Source organism: Tachypleus tridentatus, chromosome 2 (genome assembly GCF_004210375.1).
Source record: "Tachypleus tridentatus isolate NWPU-2018 chromosome 2, ASM421037v1, whole genome shotgun sequence".
Taxonomy (NCBI): Eukaryota; Metazoa; Arthropoda; class Merostomata; order Xiphosura; family Limulidae; genus Tachypleus; species Tachypleus tridentatus.
In genome coordinates, this window is record NC_134826.1 from 49,803,602 (window position 1) to 49,826,990 (window position 23,389).

The window sequence follows — 23,389 nt, forward strand, 5'->3', positions numbered from 1 at the left end:
GAAACTAAGAGAAGCAACATTTTTCTTCCACTTTCTAATCCTGATACAACCTCATATAAATCAAGTGTTAAATACCCTAAATGTTTAAGTCTGAATACTGAGTCAAAGGAAAACATTTGTGTCAAACATATTACATATCATAAACGCAATGAGCTAATTATTGTAGCATTTAGAACATGAATACTATCATCGTTTACTCAAGTTACTGTTATCCCACCACTGGACAGAAAATGGTCTGTACCATTTAAAACCATCACGACATCATGCACCATTGGTGGTACATTTGAATGTTTTCTGTTGGACGTTGTGAGCCATCCATGGTACACAGCACTCACAAGGTATACTTGCACCTTATTTCTCCAAAGTTCTGTATGAAAGCATTTATTTTGTGCAGTTGTATGTATGTATATTCCATTATGTACTTCTGGTGGAGCATGGATGTAATGCTGAAAGAATGATTGAAATAAAACAAAATAGATAATTAAGTCAGTTTTTATTTTAAAATTATACCGAGAGACTGGCATTAAAATTTTTATTTTAAGTAATTAAACAGAAAAAACAACTAATTAATACTTCTTTGATAAAAAAAGAAAACTAATATAATAAGGATAGAATTATCATTATCCACAGTAGGTTTTTTTTAAATTTCGTGCAAAGCTCGAAGAAGGCTATCTGTGCTAGCTGTCCCTAATTTAGCAGTGTAAGACTAGAGGGAAGGCAGCTAGTCATCACCACTCACCGCCAACTCTTGGGCTACTCTTTTAGCAACGAATAGTGGGATTGACTATTCCATTATAACACCCCCCACGGCTGAAAGGGCGACCATGTTTGATGTGACAGGGATTGGAAGTCATGACCTTCAAAATACGAGTCGAGGTCCATAACGACCCGGGCTTCCACTTAATGCTCTAACAAAAATAAACCCCAAAAATATTTTAGTCTTTTACTGAAAAATAATAATTACGTATAATATAAAACTACGAAATTTTGTGTCATAAAAAACATCGCCATAAGAATAAGTACAGAAACAACAGTTACTTAACGTTAAAAATTTTTTGAGAAAATACAGTACGTTTGATTGTTTTTTTTAAATTCGTGCAAAGCTACATGAGGACTATCTGCGCCAGCCGTCCCTAATTTAGCAGTGAAAGACTAGAGGGAAGGCAGCTAGTCATCACCATCCACCGCTAACTTTTGGGCTACTCTTTTATCAACGAATAGAGGGAATACCCGTAATATTATAACGACCTCATGAATGAAAGAGTGAGTATGTTTGGTGTGAGGGGGATTCGAACCTGCAACCCTTAGATTACAAGTTGAGCGCCATGATTGGCCTATAACTACGGTTTTGCTAGATTAACATATGAATACCTCAAGCTGCTGTATTAAACTTAAAAGCCATTGAAACGTATACTTGAGAGTTATCTGCGCTAGCCGTCTGTAATTTAGCAGTGTAAGACTAGAGGGAACGCAGCTAGTCATCACCACCCATTGCCAAATCTTGGGCTACTCTTTTACTAACGAATAGTATGTTTCACTATCACATTATAACGCACCCACGGCTGAAAGGGCGAACATGTTTTGTGTGACTGGGATTCGGACCCGCGACCCTCGGTTTACGAGCCGGGCGCCTTAATCACCTGGCCATGGCAGGCCCAACACGGACAAAGTTGGACGATGTGGTTTATCAAAATATCATCTTACAGTTGATTCTGCGGTCTGAGGTATTTGTATCACAAAGAAGGAATCATTCGTTCTCCACTGGTCTTTTACTCAATCTAAAATCAGTCTTAACTTATTCAGGTAATCATCAACATGAAAACGTTAAATGACATTTGGTTTATTAAATATATTTAGTAATTTGTTTATCTATCAATAGATGGCACAACATAGAGAAGCTTTTAACTTTAAGAACTATAAGAATCTAATGATCGTAAATTAAATTTGAATTTAATACATATATGTGGTATTTGAGGAAACGTTTCCACTTTCTAAAGAAATGGAGATACGAGATGGAATTTATTTTCGTTTTTTTAAAGCTGGATGCTATCAACACATATGTCAAGATACTATCACATAAAACAATGATGGAACTATAGATGGACCTGTCATTTTCCGTGTAAAGGAACTAACATTTAATAAAAAACTTAGAATGTACTTCATCTATGATTACTTTTTGTCTTTCAGATTACGAAACTGATTTTTTCTCAAATATTAAAGAAATGCCGTTTTGGAAAAACGAAACAGAGGATATATATATAAACATTCATAAACACACGTATATATATTTTTATATATATGTACACACAGTTTATCAAGTTGAAAAAGTAACACTGAAAGTATAATTTCCTCTAAAGTTTAGTTAATAATTTATTATGGTGTTAGGACATGTGTTATGGCTGAAATCTTACTATGTTAAGACTCTCTATGTTTACCTAAAAGCAACACCATGATCTTTTATTCTAACACGTTTTATAAGTTTATAAATTTACTTCGAATATTTAGTAACTTGATGCGGAGTATAAATAAATAGAAAGGTACTATTTAAACTTCATTTTGAGCAGAAAATATTATTGATACATGAGGTTATATTTTCATTATCAATTAAAGTATGTTATATGTAAATGTAGATTTTTCCGATTTATATCTGTAAATACATATTTATGTTTATATGTTTGAAACATACTGCAGCTTTAAATATTTTATATACATTTATCTTTTAGTGTAAAGATTTAACGAAACCTGAAGTTATGTTAGGAATGAGTTTGTACATCAGCGACTGAAAATTGAAGGGTTGTAAAGTCCGTTGCTTGGCAACTGAAGTTGAAGACCACTGAATTCATGATGAAGAATATCTTGTGTTTATTCTTGGAAGTATATCGATGTGATAATAGTGGTATATTCTATTGTGTGTTGTACTAACTATTCATCTGTTGAGTATAATTTTCATTGAATTTATAGATTGATATTAAAAACGAGGTGTACGAGATTTACTCAAAAACGTGAGGATTATATGGTACAATCATTTATACCAGGTGTATACCAGCTGAAACTGGAGGTTACACATTCAGAGAATAACATCTATCTGAGGACTTTATGATACAATCATTTATACCAGGTGTATACCAGCTGAAACTGGAGGTTACACATTCAGAAAATAACATCTATCTGAGGACTTTATGATACAGTCATTTATACCAGGTGTATACCAGCTGAAATTGGAGGTTACACATTCAGAGAATGACATCTATTTGAGGACTTTATGATACAATCATTTATACCAGGTGTATACCAGCTGAAACTGGAGGTTACACATTCAGAGAATGACATCTATCTGAGGACTTTATGATACAATCATTTATACCAGGTGTATACCAGCTGAAACTGGAGGTTACACATTCAGAGAATAACATCTATCTGAGGACTTTATGATACAGTCATTTATACCAGGTGTACACCAGCTGAAACTGGAGGTTACACATTCAGAGAATAACATCTATCTGAGGACGTTATGATACAGTCATTTATACCAGCTGAAACTGGAGGTTACACATTTAGAGAATAACATCTATCTGAGGACGTTATGATACAGTCATTTATACCAGCTGAAACTGGAGGTTACACATTCAGAGAATAACATCTATCTGAGGACTGTATGATACAATCATTTATACCAGGTGTATACCAGCTGAAATTGGAGGTTACACATTCAGAGAAGAACATCTATCTGAAGACTGTCTGTGTGATGAATAGGTCAGTTGTGAAAGGGATGGTCTTTTCCACATATAGATTATTTTCATCTAGTTTCCAGGTAAGATGCACTCTCTTTGGATAATGGAGACTAACCATCCTAACTAATGCAAAGTCATCATTGTAGGATAACATAGAGTGACCATTATAGGGCAACGCAAACTGAACATTTTAGGATAATGCAAAGTGACCATTTTCGGATAGCACAGAGTGACTATCCTAGGATAACACGTGTTGGTCATCTTAGGATAACACAGAGTAACCATCATATACCAAATGTTACTGCGTACTTTGTGTACACATGTGCATCAGTAATGCGGCTTTTTTGTATTTGAAACAGTACAAGAAACACGGACTCACAAAAGCAGAGTCCACATCTGGTATTCGAGATGTTGAAACGACCAGCGATGACATTTACGATGAATCGGACAAAGTCCGAAGGTTGAAGGTTTGATGCACATTATTATGTGACATGAGAAATTTTTACGTTTGAGTTATGGATGACATTAATCACGAGTTTTTGGTTATTTCTGTGGTTTTCAACGTTTATGAGATATGATGAACACGACCTAGTGGTTAGAGCAGTCGACTTGCAATCTGTGGGTTATACGATTGAATTTTGTCACTAAACGTATTCTAACTTTTATCAGTATGGGCGTTATAATGTGACGATGAGTCCTACCATTTGTTGGTAAAATTAGATCAATAGTTGGCTAGCTGCTCTCCCATAGTTTATCACTTCAAAATTAGCGACGGCCAGCAAAGAAAACCCTCGAGTAGATGTGCTGGAATTTCAACAAACAAGTGGTGAACAAGATATATATCTAAGAACAAACACGTCCAATCTTACGAACCCTCATCCTTTGTTTTTGATGAATGTTGCCCAAAGCTCGAGGGATATCTGAATTAAGCATTTCCAATTTTAAAGTGAAAGACTAATGAAAAGGCAGCTAGCCAGTATCACCCACCGCCAACTCTTGAACCTCTATAATAGAATAATAGGTTTTAATCGTCACTTACAACACAGCCATACCACATAATTGTAGAGCACAACTTTTTTTGGCAGTAAAGGGAAGCAATTAAACAAACCATTGCTGAACACGCTAACCACTGGGATACAGTTATCCCTCCTTGTCGTTACAGTTATCTCTCCTTGTTCGCTACAGTTATCCTTCCTTGTCCGTTACAGTTATCCCTCCTTGTTCGCTACAGTTATCCCTCCTTGTCCGTTACAGTTATTTCTCCTTGTCCGTTAAATACGAGAAGAACAAAACTAATTTTAAAAGACTTAATTTAAAATTAAAACTAAGTTTAATAATTTCAAGTTGAGTGGAAATTACAAAACAACAACATCAACTGAATATAATCATATTTATATAATAATGATATTCCAATCACACTATGCTTTCCATTGTAATGTGTTATGATAAGTATAATTAATTAAAATCATGTTTCGCCAGTGTGAAAAAGGCGTTCATACCATCATAATACTGAAATACAGCCCCAGTATTAATAATGTGGTTTTTGCTCCGATTCTTCAATGGTTTGACTGTTTGGAATGAAGCACAAAGCTACACGTTGGACTATCTGTGATTTGCCCGCCACGAGTATCGAAACCTGGTTTCTAGCGAGGTGAGTCCGTAGATATACCGCTGAGCTAGTGTGTGTGTGTGTGTGTTTCTTCAATAAAGTCCGATGACAGAATCGGAACGGTTTTCTCGTGTCACATATCAAGTTGTAACATACACAGCCGATACTGAAAATGATAATTAGCAGTCGATTTTAGGAATAACTGACGATAAAAGTTTTTACTGATTTATAAAAATAATTTTAACTGTTTGTGGACATCTAAGGGTCTCTGGTTTGAGACATCGTATTACCAGACAATCGTGTTTTGCTTTTTCAGCTGTGGGCGCATTATATGATAAAAGTGAAAAATCAATCCTGCTATTTCATACGAGAACCGTCAACTGGTTCCCTTCCCTTTCATCTCTAGTTCAAAACTAAATACTATTATATCTGAGCCATAAGGGGCTAATTCCTGGCCGTTTAGTCCAGATGTTGTTAGGGTAATTCAAGTAAAATCAACCTAAAGTGAGGGTACAACAGAATCGTATTTTCATATTCGAGTAGGATTTGTTTTTCTGTTTGTATTTTTAAAAACAATTATTTTTTTTTAGATTTTTTTTACGAAAGAAGAAATAGATTGTTGTTATAAACAGTAATCGAGATAGCAACACAAGTCACATAGTGAGTCAATTTGATGATAGTTTTAAACATTAAATAGTGATTTTTATTTCGCTGCTGACAAATAAGTAACACGAAAGACAAATAAACGAAGTGTAATAAAAGTGCAAGAGAAAGCTTTTCAATGTAGTCAAGAAAAAAACTCTTTAGTTAAATTACTTTGTTGAAAACCTATAGAAAATGTACTGGTGGTTCAGTATAGTGAATATCCATGAGTATTTTATGATGTACTTAGAATTAGACGTTCGGAACAACTTGATTTTACGATAACTCTTGGTTTTCCGATGCAGATTCAGAACAATTCTCCTGATTTCGAAATAACAATATTTTATCGTATTCGGATTTAGCTATGAAAACAACAAGTAAAGAATTAAAAGACAACAACAAATTCTAATAATGAAGAATGATATGATAAAGTAATAGGTAGAATTGACCTTTCTATTAATAATTTAGAGAACATATACACAACTAATAACGAATGATATAACTAAGTACCAGGTTATCTGGTTTCAGATTACGTAGATTCACAGCACAGTTTGATGTTAACCAATGAATAATTGCCACGAAGTATCTGACAGAAGTCAAACGTATTTGACAAATTAATACCAGATGGCCTAGTCGTACAGTTTGTACACACTGTATTATTTTATAACGACATACAAAGATGCATTTGATCCGTTAATGAAGAAATATGGTGTGTTTATATCGATATCCGGTTTGATTTCTCGCATCTCTTGTTATCGTTTCATTCATCTTTCTTCAGGAAACATTTAAAGAGCTCCAGAGGAACGGGAAATACGATGGTAGAGTTTTTCTCCGTGGCGATGAAGCCGAGTGTCTGGAGGTAGCGGAGCTGTAGAGCAGATGGGGAGTCAGCTATTACTTCAGAAGCTTCTTTCAACGCTCTGGACGCTCGCTGCTCCCCCTCAGCAGCGATGACCTAAGACAAACAAACAAAAATAACGTCATAACAACTGAAAAGGAGTTACAAACTTTGTATACAAATGAAAAAAGAACGACACTTAACCTGTAAACTGTTATATCAGGAATATGAAATGCCTACAAACCACAATCCCATGACCTTTACAAAATAATAACGTTGCATTAAGCACAATGCTTGGATTAAGCATCAAATATATCACATGAAAAACACAGTCCACAGGAATTGTGTCCCATGAAAATTTCATGTGGTTCCATTACCCCAAAAGAAGGTAAAATAACAATCTAATTCTTCCCCAAACTACACTCATATGTGGTTTTCCTCATTAACGTTATATTACCAAATATATGATATTACACCACTTTAAATGCTATATAATGATTGCCATTTTTTCTTTGGCGAGAAAGCTAAACCTAGATTTCCTGAGAAAAAAGAGCATTTTTTTCTTCTAACCTTTAAAGAACGAGAACGTTGTAGATAGCAGCATCAGTTGATGATGGTCGCTATTTAAGGGTTAATAATATACACATACTAACGTGTGTGGAAAATTAAAAACCACCAATTTTATTTTCTTAAAAGCTATGAATAAATAATTCCTACAGAGTTCTCCTTATATTTAATATCAACCTTTATTTTTCAACGAGTTCAAATCACTTTTAAAATTGATAATATTTGAATAATTTCATTCTTAGAGTAGGAATACGTGTGAGCATCAAGTAAGTAAAATGTCTCAAATATATGTGTTTGGAATAATTACTATTTTAAAAATGTGTGATTTTTTATTGAGAATAGAGTTTTTTCAGTTTAAATATTTATATATTTGTTTTTTAAAAAGCCCATTTATACATTTTCTTATTACTTTCGAAAATATAGCTTCAAGCTATTAATTCTGCAAATTTTACGTATATAATATCACAAATCAAGTACTTTAGTACAGAATTTAAAATTAACCATGTTCATTATTTTCTAATTGCTTTGAGTTTAATAGCAAACAAAAATTATTTATATATATATAAAATGCGTCGGAACGTTCGACAACGATCACATATTAAAGATGTGTTCAGATGAATGATTTATGACTTTCAAGATGGGGTTATCCTTTGCACTTGGTGGTATTGAACAAAAGGAATATGGATCAACTTGTAGTTTCAGGACTACCCAGAAAAAGACCTGCAACAAGTCGTACCCCTGTCGTAGTAACCATAGTGCATTGTCATGTAACGGGTGATAATAAACGAGCATAAAAGTCAGTGGCAAAAAATGTCCATGCATTTTTCTAAGGCTACATAAAAAAGAAGGCTCTCCATCTGTAAACGAAGCCACCAAGGCATTGACTCATCAAGATAAGGCTACCAGTCATACCTGTTGATCAACCTGACTAGAAGCAGCTTGAAAATGAAACGAGATATCACGTTATTCTATAAGAAGGCATAATAGCCAAGTCGCTGGATTCAGCACTTATTGATTTATTTGCAATCACTATGTTTGAAAGGAAGTTGGAAATTTCCCTCTTATACTAAATAGTGTATTGTCAGAATCTGAGAGATGTATGATTTTGACTTGACAGTGCCTTTTTCAATGAAAGCAACGTTGCAGGACTACTGTCAAGATAAACTGTGGTCAAACACAGTGTAAACAGACATTGTGACATGAGGTAACGTGATGAAGCCCCAGAATTATTGTAAATAATATACTTTACCCTCAATATGCCTAGTATGTGTAGACCGTACAATATGTAATTAGTACATCTTATCTAATAACTGAAAAAAATTCTGACTGTATATCATGTATTGACTACATTGCAATGACTTATGACTATGGGGCATCTACTGGCTATGCAATGACTTCAGACGATGGAGCTTCAACTGGCTGTCCAATTAATCCTGACAACAGAACATTTACTGTATGTGTAATGACTTTGGATAATAGAGCATCTACTGACTGTACAATGACTGATAACAGAGCATCTACTGACTTCTGATAATAGAACATCTAAATGGCTGCACAATGACTTCTGATAATAGAAAATACACTGACTATATTTATAATTTCCGCCTAAAATAGTTTTAAGGTACAACGTTTTCCAACCATAAACATCTACTGTCTGTATATGTTACAAATATTCCCTACCTTAGCGCGTGCTTCACGCGCAGCTTCTGCCTCAGCAGCCATTGCTCTTTGTAGTTGCACAGGCAAACGTACGTCTTTTCTGAGGGATTAAAAAAAAAGATTATTCTATCAAGCTATATAAGGATGTTAAAAGAGTGATATGAAGCTATCTTTCAATTTTGTTTGTTTGTCAAATATTGGTTCAGTAGCTTACTTTTGGTTTTTCAACACTTAATACGAGTTAAAATGGTGCCGAAATATTAGTTTTTATTTCTAAAGAAGTTTAAGTTGAGAAAATTATAACTAGTATATTAAATATGACTCACTTATCACTGATTATGTTACCCTGACTTATTCACTTACCTTGGAAGTTATCATAGAATCATTAGGCTTAATGAAGGAAAAACAACAACTATAAAATAAAATTAAACACATGTTGATGCAAATATATATTTTGAATGGTTTAGTGGTTAGCGCGCCTGACTGTAAATTCAATGGTCTATGGTTTGCATTCCGTTGTCGTAAAATCGCGCTTAACATTTTGGGATAGTTGGTGTTTTATAAGAGTAACAGTCAATTCCCACAATTTTATTGGAGTAGCCCAATAGTTAGTGAAGAATACTGCTTAATATATATACTATATATACTCTATATACTATAAGTTTACATTTTAATTCTGATTAAGAAATGAGTACATAGGATCACATATAAAGCTGTAATAGTTTCTCAAACGAAACCCAAAACTCGAGTGCTTATGAACAGTTCACTATTCTTCAAACAGCCCGGCATGGCCAGGTGGGTTAAGGCGTTCAACTTGTAATCTGAGGGTTGCGGGTTCGAATCCCCGTCGCACCAAACATGCTTGCTCTTTCAGCCGTGGGGGCATTATAATGCGGCGGGCAATCCCATTATTCGTTGTTAAATGAGTAGCCCAAGAGTTGGCGGTGAGTGGTGATGACTAGCTGCCTTCCCTCTAGTCTTAAACTGCTAAATCAGGAACGGCTATCGCAGATAGCCCTCGTGTAGCTTTTCGTGAAATTAAAAATAAACAAACAAACAGGCACAAAAACAGAAAACTTGCATTTCTACGCGTTCTACTTTCACCCCCCAAGGGTCAGTAGCTTCATCCAAACTGGCCTGCATCACATGACTGATGCTCTCCCTCTCGGAGAGTATTTCAGACAGGTTTTTGGTTCCAAGGACGTTCCGTAGAGTGGTTGCCGCCAGGAGTCGCGTTGAATGTCCATAATCTTCCACGTTGGAGATAGCAATAGTGGCGTTACTGATACGGTAGTACACTACAGCGTCGACAGCCACAGTAACAGAATCTCTGGACAGTATCTGAAAAATAAGAACAAGAAACACTCTCTTTAAAGACATTAATTCATAATTTACAAATAATTTAAAAATTAAGAGTGTTTCTATGTGATAATAGCATTCACATCTCATATTAAAAATATGTGCCCTTGGTTTTAACCATTGATCAAATCATGAAATAACTTTTCATCAACAACACTGTAGTCAAGATTTCTATTGCTAAGTGTTTTTTCTGAATTATTTGGTAACATTTGGTGCAAAATACAGTTCACTTAATGTTAACACAAGCGTTTTTTTTATTTTTTTTTGCCAACTATTACAAGATTTCACTAACCAATGATAGGACTACCTTCACACATAACACAAAGCAGTTACTTACCTTCTAATTTTCTCGTAAGTACAAAACTTCTTATATCTCTACTACTATGTTGAAAACACAGATTCAATATTCACAACAAAGAGCTGAATCAGTAATCAGTCACTTATCTCTTCTAGACTCGTGTAACTCGCGTTTAATATAATTCAGATCGTTTCCTAAAATAAAATCTAATTTTCTTTATAAACATTCTAGTGGCTAAGCACACGTCCATCATATGATGTAAAAGTACTTATCCTATTCAAAAACATCACAACCGCTCAATATATATATATATAGTAGAGCACAGCACTGTCCCTCATAATTGTGAAGCTCTTTGAAGACTCCCACGACCAAACATAAACTTTATATTAAACTTCAACTTCTATTTGCTAATTGTTAAGCCTAATGGGCTATCTGTGATGTACCCATCAGGAATATTGAAACTCAGTTTTAGCGTTATAAATCAATATATTTACTACTGACCCTCCGAAGGCGTTGTAATGTTATCATTAATCCCAATATTTGTTCGTAATGAGTAGTCCAAGAGTTGGAAGCGTGTAGTGTTCAGTAACTGCGTTTTCCTTAGTCTATTATTTCATAATTACGGACAGCCGGCATAGAGAGCGTACGAGTAGCTTTGGACAAAATTCAATACACTTATAAATATCTAATCAAAACTTTTAGCATTGCTGTTTTAAGATAGATGATCAAAAGATTCAGTGGTGACTTAGCTCTGAAAGTTTTCTACAGGAGTTTCTAACAGTTTTCTTTGAAGCTAAGCGCTTGGCTAGTCTTCCACTGATGATCACGGTGGATTCCTTAGGTTTGGAACACTTATATTCCTGGACTCAGCCATATTTCTCTTTAGGTTCGTTGTATTCATTGTCTTGTGCTTTAATTTCGACTGTCACTGGAAATTCAGATTTTGATGATGTAGTTGTCTCGTGGTGCACGAGGATTTCCTCTCATCTGTACTTCCACAAGAAGTTTATTCCCAACACACATTCTTCCTCAGTGGCAGGTACCATACATCAGGTTGTATGAAGAAACTTTCCATAGTGAGGTCGACTTCAAACTTTCCTCTTGCTGGAACTTTTAGACTACTTTTTCATATCAATACGTCTTCTTGCTTTGTCTCTGGACCCAATTACCCACTCTTGTTACCAGATTGGGCCAAACAATTGTAGCCATAGAACCAGTGTCGATCAAAAGTTGCAAGGCTTCCCATCTATGAATCCATTCACTAACGAGTGTATTTAAATAACAAGGTTTCTGTCTCAGCTGGTACAGATCGAGTACTTGCATTGACAGGATATCACCACATCTTTGGTTTACTGTGTCTGATGAACAGGGCACTCAACTCGCAATCTGCTGGTCGCGGGTTCCAAACATGTTTGCCTTTTCAGCCTATTGCATATTTCAAGATGTTTTAGATTGGAGTGCTTGAGTAAATGTAGCCGTTTCAATCTTTGTTTTTAGATGTTTTACCCTGGTGGTGACGTTCTTTTGTGGGTTGTTGGTCGTGTTTCTATTGTGCACTTGCTTAGTGACACTATAATTGTCCTGTTTTTTCTCAGATACGAAGAAGACATATGGAGCTCGGAAATAATATTTGGATCTGACACAAACTTTGGTCAAATAATGAGTTATATAATCTGAAGTTTGTGTGTGTGTTTGTCTTTTTCTTATAGCAAAGCCACATCGGGCTATCTGCTCAGCCCACCGAGGGGAATCGAACCCCTGATTTTAGCGTTGGAAATCCGGAGACATACCGCTGTGCTAGCGGGTGGCAATCTGAGGTTAATAATTTTCAATTCAAATACTCGCAGATGTGTAAAATCAGGGATTCCTTCAGAGCTACCCTTTCTTTGTTATGACCCTGCTTCAGGTATTATTGCAACCTTCAAAATCAGGTTTCGATACCCGCGATGGGCATAGTCCAGGTCCAGGTAGCCCATTGCGCAGCTTTGAGCTTAACAACAAACATAATAGATAAAAAAGTCGCACCAAACATGCTCGCCCTTTCAGCCGTGGGGGCGTTATAAAGTGACGGTCAATCCCACTATCCGTTGGTAAAAAAGTAGCCCAAGAGTTGGCAGTGGGTGGTGATGACTAGCTACCTTCCCTCTAGTCTTACACTGCTAAATTAGGGACGGCTAGAGCAAATAGCCCTCGTGTAGATTTGTGCAAAATTAAAAACAAACCAAACAAAAAATATTTGAGGAACACGTGGAGAATTAGACCTTAAGTTACTGTTGAACCACTGAGGTGGTACCGATTATAACTACATAAAATCTTAGCTTAATCCAAAACAGTGATATAATACTCAAATGTATCACTCTAAAAACTTAAGTAATAACATTTTCTATGAAACCAAATCTAATTATAACGTGATACAGTTTAGCGAAAAACACGGAGCTGCATGAGGGTGACGTTTACTGTAGCTAAATTATTAAACTTGGCAAAGTTCATAACGTTCAGATTACGACTAGAACACATTGAATTATATGTCGTCTTAGCGCTAAAAGGGTCCATTAATACAAAGTAGTTCTATATTTGTGGTATTTTGACTCGAGCGAAAGTTTCTTTCTTCTTAAGAGCAGCAGAACGTCGCATTCAGCTAGTAGAACCAATTCACGCAGCTGTAAATATTTTTATGTTTGTAGGAACGTTTCTTACAAAATGTTTAAAACTTGGTTATTCAATTTCCGAGTCTTTTTTAATGTAAGCATTTTCTTTGTTTTTGTTCTTTTGTCTGTTATAACCGTTCTAAGTTAACTGACCATTAATCTCTGAACGAGCTAAAAGGAACTACATTTTGGAGCAATATTACATATATATTCCATGTGAAATGTAAATAAGCACGATTACAGGCTCCTCTTTGCACTGTAACCAAGAAAGATTATAGATTCCCCTTTATTCTGTAAATAAGCAATATTGTAGATTCCCCTTTGTACTGTAAGTAAGCAAGGATACAGATTCCCTTTGTGCTGTAAGTAAGCAAGGATACAGATTCCTCTTTGTACTGTAAGTAAGCAAGGATACAGATTCCCCTTTGTACTGTAAGTAAGCAAGGATACAGATTCCTCTTTGTACCGTAAGTAAGTAATTTTGTAAGTAAGTAAAAATGGGCATTTCCCTCGATGGAAAGACACTAAATGGTCCATTGTGTAGATTTGCGCTGAAACAGAAACATATAAACGGTGCTTAAGAGTAATATATATGCAAAAACGGCTCGTTTGGGTTGAGAAAATATTTTACATAGAAGAGCGAACAACGTTTCGACCTTCTTCGGTCATCGTCAGGTTCACAAAGAAAGAGGTAACTGACCGGAAGCTGACCACATGAGCCGTTTTTGCATATATATTTCTCTACAAGTGGGTTTTCTCGACATCACTGGTGCTTAAGAGTGTTCAACGCACCATCTGGTGATATATAAACGTACCAAGACAGTCAATTAAAATAAGACTGTCGTGTATTAAGTAATTAATGTAACACAAGGCAAAGTACCAACTAGAGAAAGTTTCGTCTGTGCAGAAAGCAGAAACGTCAATATTAACACTAAAGTTTCTCTAAAATAACATACAAAAAAGGAGACAGATTATTATGTGAATTAGTATGGTGCTTATTATGAACAATAATTACAGAATTTATAACTACACACTGCATTCAGAAACCATGGTCACCACTGGTGATATATGTTCGTTAATTAAGTTTTCATTGATCGTTTTAACAGAAACCGGAACTTATTGTAACACAATTTCATATACTGAGATACATAATTTGCCTTGAAGCTAGGAGTTTTTTTTTCTTTTGCTGTTTACATATAAACTGTTAGCGAATTGTAAAGAACGAACAAACGAGAGAAGAAACTAACCTCTTGTGGTGGAACATCAAATGAAACTGTTCTTAAGTCCACTTTACAGTAGGTGTCGATACAGGGAATAATGAAGAAAATGCCTGAAACAGAATTGTTTGGTTACTACGGATCGACTGATCTGAAAACGAAACGTGCTTATGACCATTCGGCAACTTAATTAATTTTTTTTAACCGATCATGTAGAAAGATGTGGTGATGGTGGCTAACATGGTTCTCGTTGAACATTCATTTAGCTATAGAACAACATTGAGCTTTAAAATACTCAAAATTAGTTTTAGAATATTGGTTGTGACAACAACAAACTGAAATTCTTTGTTTCGCTTGAATTTCAGTTAGTCATTCTGTTGGTCAACACGACTTCTCAGTTAGTCAGTCTATTGGTCAACACGACTTCTTTCATTTAATACCTTGTTCTTCTTCTGTCTGATTATTTTATTCTTTAGGAAACACTTATAATGTATTGACTTCTGAAGTTGACACAAGTTTTGTTACGTAGTTTTACTGACATCAAACTTGAAAGACGAATTCAAAATTGCTAGATTGCATGATGCAACTACAAAAAAAAGTCCACCTATCATTTTGTATTTTTAGATACATTTTTCGGATTAGTTTTTTTAGTTTATTTTGAATTTCGCTCAAAGCTACACAAGAGCTATCTACGCTAGCCATCCCTAATTGTGCAGAGTAAGACTAGAGGGAAGGAGCTAATCATCACCACCCACCGCCAACTCTTGGGCTACTCTTCTACCAACGAATAGTGAAATTGACCATCACATTATAATGCCCCTTCATCTGAAAGGGCAAGCATGTTTGGTGTGACGGGGATTCGAACCCGCGACCCTCAGATTACGAGTCGAGTGCTTTTATCCGCCTGGCCATGTCTGGCCATTTTCGAACTGATAAATAAGCCTTGGAAATAACTTTTCCTTTAGTTAGTCGATGGTTGTTTAGCAGAAAAAGCAAAATAAAGTAATAGGATAAAACGACTCCTATACGTTTATCATGAACCTACAAATTGTACACGATAAGATAGAAAATAAATAGAGGCAAACTGTTATTATTGTTTTTTTGTTTTATTAATGGGTGGGGGCACTAACACTTTTGGGTTCAATTGTTCTGCTAGACGCTTCTATGGACACAAAGGTCGTGATCAGTTGAACAACGGAGTGTTCTAAAGGCAGTTTGCCGTTGTAACATCAAGGAAAGTAGCACTGCCTTTCTTGTTTGTTTACAGATTTTTAGATTGGTCATAGATGAGGGGTGGATACACAAAACAAAAGATGAAGTATGAAACGAAGCAAATATCTGGTAAATATAGCGTCAACAATTAGAAGCAAGTCTAGTTGATGAGATAAAGTACTCACTATAAAGAAAGTGAACGTTTTACACTTATATATATTTCTAAGTTAAGGTTTTATTTTTTGCATGTCTAATTTGTAGCTTCGTCTTTGACGTAAATAAAACTTTATACAGAAAACAAGTGACTTGTGAGGTAAAAGGAAAACAGTCGTGTCAAACACGAGGCTGGCACCAAAATAAATCTAGAAAAGCGATGATGCCCCAAGGAAATGGACGTCCTTTTTGTCCTGGTAGTTTTCTGTTACAGCGTGACTCGCGTGTTACGTTGCACTTTAGTACTCGTGGGAATCGCACCATCCGGTTCCAAACACGCTGCTGGTGCTCGGCGTGACACATGATTAGTAGTTGAAGAACTTCTGTTTATAATCAGAAAATAATTTTATCAGTCAGTACAAAACTTTATAAACAGAAAGAAGCCTTAAATCTAGAAAGTTCGCGGACATATAAATATGCTAATTAAGTACTAGTGTGAAGAAGGGTTAAATAGATGGACACGTGGAAAAGTGGGCAGGATAATAAGATAACAGAAACTCAATGCTCTCTCTTCCAGCCGTAGAGACGTTATGATGTGAAAGCCAATCCCATTATTCGGTGATAAAATAGTAGCCTAAGATTTGGCGGTAGGTGGTGATGACTAGCTGCCTTCCCTCTAGTCTTACACTGCTAAATTAGGGACAGCTGGCGCAAACAGTCTTCGTGTAGCTTTCAAATTACTTCAATTAAAGAAAGAGGTCTGCATTTCTTTTATGATAGAGCAACAACAAATAACAGACAGCAACAACAACAAATAACAGACAGCAACAACAACAAATAACAGACAGCAACAACAACAAATAACAGACAGCAACAACAACAAATAACAGACAGCAACAACAACAAATAACAGACAGCAACAACAACAAATGGGGCAGTTAAAACGTTTCTCATGTTTAACACACTTCCTATAATCGTTTTCTGAACGTAATAACAGTACTAATGTTATAATAATAACAACATAAACAATTACTTATGATATTTTTTATGTAGCTGAAATGTTGTTTAAATGATTTATCTTACCTGGACCTTTTGCACCGCCGCGAACAAGTCTACCTAGGCGAAATATAACAGCTCTTTCATATTCTTGAACCACCTAAACCATTAGGAAGGAAATAAAAAAATAAAGTTATTCTATTAGTTGCGCTCTGTGCAAAAAAATTTAGCAAGGAAGGTAAACTCAGTTAGTGTATTTTGTGATCAATAGATGTCTCTCACCCTCTAGTCTTTAATTAACATGATAAAAAGAAAGGAACTTGGACAACGTTAGCTTTCAGTTCAGAACTAAAGCAGGATGCTAGGAAAAATTAACCTTGCATGAAAAGAAATAAGAAAATCAATATTGTACCGGTCTCTTGTACGTAACAGTACACAATACGTAAACGGTGAAACTAGATTTATAAGCATATACATATAGATTTATATCTTGTTTAAAAAACAAAAGACACAGCTATTACAGAAACTATTTCTCTATTGCAAAGAACAAAGCCTGTGACTATGACATTCTAAAAACTTTAATACCGTTTAGGCAGATAGACAGACAGATATACGATTGATGACGTATAACCAAAATAAATGATTGTTTAGGTCAACAAACAAATAGACAAGCATATATTGGATTGGAACACCATAAAAAGATTGTTGAGGCAAACAGGTAAATAAATACAGGATTGATGATTTACAATAAAAATAAAAGATAGCTAAGGAAAATAAACATATAAATATAGCATTGATGATTTATAATAAAAATGAAAGATTGTTAAGGCAAATAAACAGATAAACAGGTAGATAGATATAGGATTGATGATTTACAATAAAAATAAAATATAACTAAGGAAAATAAACAGGTAAATATAGGATTGATGTTTTATAATAAAAATGAAATATTGTTAAGGTAAATAAACAGATAAACAGGTAGATAGATATAGGACTGATGATTTACAATAAAAATAAAATATAACTAAGGAAAATAAACAGGTAAATATAGGACTGATGATTTACAATAAAAATAAAATATAACTAAGGAAAATAAACAGATAATATAGGATTGATGATTTATAATAAAAATAAAATATAACTAAGGAAAATAAACAGATAATATAGGATTGATGATTTATAATAAAAATAAAAGATTGTTAAGGCAGCTGAAAAGATAAACAGGCAGATTTAAGATTGATAACTTACCTTGATGCAGAAGATGAAGGATAAAGGTAAAGTTGCTACAATTAAGATAATCGATATTGCCGTTAGGACATAAGCACAAATCCCTGGATTTTCACTAACATTAGCTGAAATATTAAAGATGATGGTTAAGGTTTAAGAAGAGAGATTGCGTTAATTGTGAAAGTCACGAATAACTATACAAAATAACATCAAGGTTATTTATTTTGTTTAGGGTAATTAAAATTCTCTGACTGTTTGTACGGAAGTGGAAATCATTTCACGTCCACGTCAGCTTTTAAATAAGACTATTAGAGCTCCAGTTTGTGACACCGACACCGTACGTATACTGGCTCGTAAATGTTACTTACGTCTTTTATACAACAAACTGTGAGGGGAAAAATATAGAACTGAGAATGAAAAAAGAAAATGGGCGTCGCCAATCTGGGAGTGAATTTCTTCTGGAGTAAAAATGGCGTGATTAGAAACGGTTCTTGAATTTTTTTTCCTTTTTTTTTTTTTTGCTCAGGTATTCTGTAATGTTTCTGATTTTCGACAGACTCTAACCAACTTAAAAAGTTTGATAAAATAGAAAGAATGTAATAGAATGATAACTGTTAGGCATTTCGAGTGTAAAAAGATTTATCCTAATAATTTTCGAAACCAGGCATTATTATATACATAAAATATATACCTAACATCCATACTTAGAGATTTACTGTCACTCATACAACGCATCAACAGTTTAATACGCGGAGAGTATTTTGCGGTATCTCACGGATTCGGGTTTGGACTTCTGGGTTAGAAATCCAGAACTGTATCACAGGATCAACACCCCTCTCTACCCACCCAATTCACGCCTCAAAAACAGAAAACGTGTAAAATAAGCCCTGTCTTTGTAACTAGCTTTAATTTAACAGCTTAAAAGTAAAACTTGCTTCTGAAACAAGTCTATATGAGAGACATACAAAATTCAACAAAATCACGTTTTGATGGTAGATTTACAAAGTGAATTAACGTGAAATAGCCACATTTTTGAGATACAGATACTGTACACTTTAAGTATTGCTACTCGCATAACTAATAACAACTACGAATTGTAGACACGTCATGATGAAACACTTTTTGGTATATTCATTAACCCGCCAATCGAACCTATTTCTTTCCTCTGGTATTGCATTTATAATTAGGCTGGTGTAGTGTGTGAATTAAAATAAAACTGATGTGGGATCCGAATCAGTATCATTCATCGTATTAAGGAATAATACCAAAAAAATATTTGGGCGGATTTTTTATTGAGAAACCATATAAAACTGATGCATAATTTGTGTTTCCTTTATACTTCAGAGGTAGAAATTTTTTTGATAATATTTGAATATAATTCGTGTTCATTTCCTGCAAAACGACACAAAAATAGCAGACAAAACTTACGTGGACTTTAAAATTCACTGTGGTTTTTTCTTCTTGTGGAGACACGCATGGCCAGGTGGGTTAAGGCGTTCGACTCGTAATCTTAGGGTTGCGGGTTCGAATCCCCGTTTCATCAAACATCATCACCCTTTCAGTCGTGGGGGAGTTATAATGTTACGGTTAATACCACTATTCGGTGGTAAAAGAGTAGCCCAAAAGTTGGCAGTGGGTGGTGATGACAATCTGTCTTCCCTCTAGTCTTACACTGCTAAATTAGGGACGGCTGGCGCAGATAGTTTTCGTGTAGCTCTGCGCAAAATTAAAAAACAAACAAACTAACAATCTTCTTGTGGCAAGTCTGTTTAAAATGCTATTTAAAAAGTCTCAGTTTGTCATTGATTTGTTTTAAGTGTTTTTATACCGGAAGGTGGCACTCCGACGTTTCTCGGTAGAGAATTGTTTTGTGAGTCCATAAATTCATAATCGAAATTCAGTTGCGTGTGTGAGTATTTCTGTGGTACACGTGATTCGAGTATCATCACCAATAAAATCGAAACTTACTGCGAAACTTACTGACTTCGTTAATTATAACAATGTGATCACTATGTGACACATGGTTGTCACAAGCAGTAGTAGACGAGGTGCAGGTGATAGGTTAAGAGATTGGTTTGGTTTGGTTTGTTTTGAATTTCGCGCAAAGCTACACGAGGGCTATCTGCGCTAGCCGTCCTTAATTTGCAGTGTGTAAGACTAGAGGGAAGGCAGCTATTCATCACCACCTACCGCCAACTCTTGGCCTACCCTATTACCAACGAATAGTGGAATTGACAGTCACATTATAATGCTCTTCGACTGAAAGGGCGAGCATGTTTGATGTAACGGGCGGTTAAGAGAAGAACAACAGAAGTTCGTCGACTACGCGACAGATATCAGACCCTTACCAATCTAGCAACAGAAAAAGGTCGAGTTCCTCTCACGTTATGAAAAGAAAAAAAAATTGAGTGGCCTTAAAACCACGAGGTTTTTCATTTTAAGAATATGGTTAGGATAAAAATTAAAAAAAGACAACGTTTACTCTCCGAAAATAATAATATTAATAATAATAAATGTTTTATCTCAGCCAATTATTAGATAATGTAGATTCGTCAAGGCTAAATATACAAGAATTGGTTTGATCTGAGTGACCTAAAAGCAACGGTTGTTACTGCAAGTGGCTGAACAACAAGTTGTAATAAATAACGTAATTCTGTTGTTTGAGTGTTTGGAATTAAGCACTAAGCTACACAATGAGATATCTATGCTCTGCCCACCACGGGTATCGAAATCGGAATTCTAGCGGTGTGAGTCCGCAGACATACTGCTTTGCTGCTGGGGGATTTTGTGTTGTAGTACGTTACGAAGACAGCTAAAATAACTTTTACAAGAAAAAAGCAGAGTTATACTTATGTAGACTAACCACGTTAGGTTTGAACATGAAACGTGCTCAAAGTATGGGGCAATTTCTACATCGATTCGTGAACTTCGTCATACTATCTGGTGAAATACATGTGATATTACGACTTCAGCTGTGTACAGCTGCTATACGCGAAATTACTTATAACACTTAAGTTGAACTTCAGGTACAGCTAAGTTTAATAATAAGTTTTTAACTTTAGGTAAAACCAATTTTAATAATAAGTTTTAACTTTAGGTAAAACCAATTTTAATAATCAATTTTCACTTTAGGTAAAACCAATTTTAATAATAAGTTTTTAACTTTAGGTAAAACCAATTTTAATAATAAGTTTTTAACTTTAGGTAAAACCAATTTTAATAATCAATTTTCACTTTAGGTAAAACCAATTTTAATAATAAGTTTTAACTTTAGGTAAAACCAATTTTAATAATAAGTTTTTAACTTTAGGTAAAACCAATTTTAATAATAAGTTTTTAACTTTAGGTAAAACCAATTTTAATAATAAGTTTTTAACTTCAGGTAAAACCAATTTTAATAATAAGTTTTTAACTTCAGGTAAAACCAATTTTAATAATCAATTTTCACTTTAGGTAAAACCAATTTTAATAATAAGTTTTTAACTTTAGGTAAAACCAATTTTAATAATAAGTTTTTAACTTTAGGTAAAACCAATTTTAATAATAAGTTTTTAACTTTAGGTAAAACCAATTTTAATAATCAATTTTCACTTTAGGTAAAACCAATTTTAATAATAAGTTTTAACTTTAGGTAAAACCAATTTTAATAGTAAGTTTTTAACTTTAGGTAAAACCAATTTTAATAATAAGTTTTTAACTTTAGGTAAAACCAATTTTAATAATCAATTTTCACTTTAGGTAAAACCAATTTTAATAATAAGTTTTAACTTTAGGTAAAACCAATTTTAATAGTAAGTTTTTAACTTTAGGTAAAACCAATTTTAATAATAAGTTTTAACTTTAGGTAAAACCAATTTTAATAATAAGTTTTTAACTTTAGGTAAAACCAATTTTAATAATCAATTTTAACTTTAGGTAAAAGCAATTTTAATAACAAGTTTTAACTTTAGGTAAAACCAATTTTAATAATCAATTTTAACTTTAGGTAAAAGCAATTTTAATAATAAGTTTTAACTTTAGGTAAAACCAATTTTAATAGTAAGTTTTTAACTTTAGGTAAAACCAATTTTAATAATAAGTTTTAACTTTAGGTAAAACCAATTTTAATAATAAGTTTTTAACTTTAGGTAAAACCAATTTTAATAATCAATTTTAACTTTAGGTAAAAGCAATTTTAATAATAAGTTTTAACTTTAGGTAAAACCAATTTTAATAATCAATTTTAACTTTAGGTAAAACCAATTTTAATAGTAAGTTTTTAACTTTAGGTAAAACCAATTTTAATAATCAATTTTAACTTTAGGTAAAACCAATTTTAATAGTAAGTTTTTAACTTTAGGTAAAACCAATTTTAATAATCAATTTTAACTTTAGGTAAAACCAATTTTAATAATAAGTTTTTAACTTCAGGTAAAACTAATCATAACAGTCAATTTTTAACTTTAAGCAAAACTAATTATAACAACGAATTTTAACTTTAGTAAACGTAGAACCTTTGTTTCTGTTGCTGATTGGTAGAACATTTCGATATATCTAACTCTGTTATTTGAGTCAGATTTCAAAGCTTGTTCAGTGTTAATTGGCGCTTCGTAAATGTCGTGCAGGAATCACATTTGCATCACTAAATACATGTTTGTAAAGTGTACATTTTAAATTTAAGCACAGTCGCTCGGCATAAGTGGATATTCAGCTTATTCAAACACACAAAATATAAAAATTCAGAAAACGCCCTCTAGGTTGAAAGGTGATTATTAATTAACAGTGAAAAACATGATAAACATTGTCTATTTATACACAATAATAATGTTGAAATAAGAGTTTTAGAAGGAAGATATTATTTTTACCTATGATACCTAAATACAAAGTAAAAACAAGAACTGTTGCCACGTGCTAATCTATTTAACACGATAATTTAGAGCAAGAACAAATGGTAGACAACTAATAGATGCTAATAGTTATAGTAGTTGTTATAGACACTAATAATTAGAGTAGTTGGTATAGACACTAATAGCTATAGCAGTTCGTACTTTTAAAAATCTCGAGAAGTGACAACAACGGCGTTACAGCTTCCACAGTATTGTTAATAGTTCATTCTGGTTTGTTTTGAATTTCGCGCAAAGTTACTCGAAGGCTATCTGTGCTGTTAACACTTCAACTACTCTGTTTAATTACGTCAGTAACCTTGCGCCGGTACGTTACAAATAGCACCGATGGAAATGAAATGGAGCGAATT

The 23,389-nt window shown here is 34.1% G+C and overlaps 1 protein-coding gene across 4 annotated transcripts in view; it reads right to left on the reverse strand.

Annotated features, from left to right (window-relative positions):
• Window positions 1–5,183: 5,183 nt before the first annotated feature.
• The window catches only part of LOC143243489 (mechanosensory protein 2-like), a 78,007-nt gene continuing 59,801 nt past the window's right edge, over window positions 5,184–23,389 (reverse strand). For 2 of the 4 annotated variants that reach the window (XM_076487277.1, XM_076487276.1), the window contains exons 2-7: window positions 18,178–18,281; window positions 17,017–17,089; window positions 14,599–14,681; window positions 10,128–10,387; window positions 9,068–9,146; window positions 6,008–6,937 (exon numbers count right to left, since the gene is read on the reverse strand). In XM_076487277.1, coding sequence (XP_076343392.1) covers window positions 6,743–6,937; window positions 9,068–9,146; window positions 10,128–10,387; window positions 14,599–14,681; window positions 17,017–17,089; window positions 18,178–18,281 — 794 coding nt within the window. In that variant the 3' untranslated portion in view covers window positions 6,008–6,742. Of the gene's footprint in view, window positions 6,938–9,067; window positions 9,147–10,127; window positions 10,388–14,598; window positions 14,682–17,016; window positions 17,090–18,177; window positions 18,282–23,389 lie in introns of all 4 variants that reach the window. The other 2 variants (XM_076487275.1, XM_076487278.1) reach the window with 2 other exon arrangements.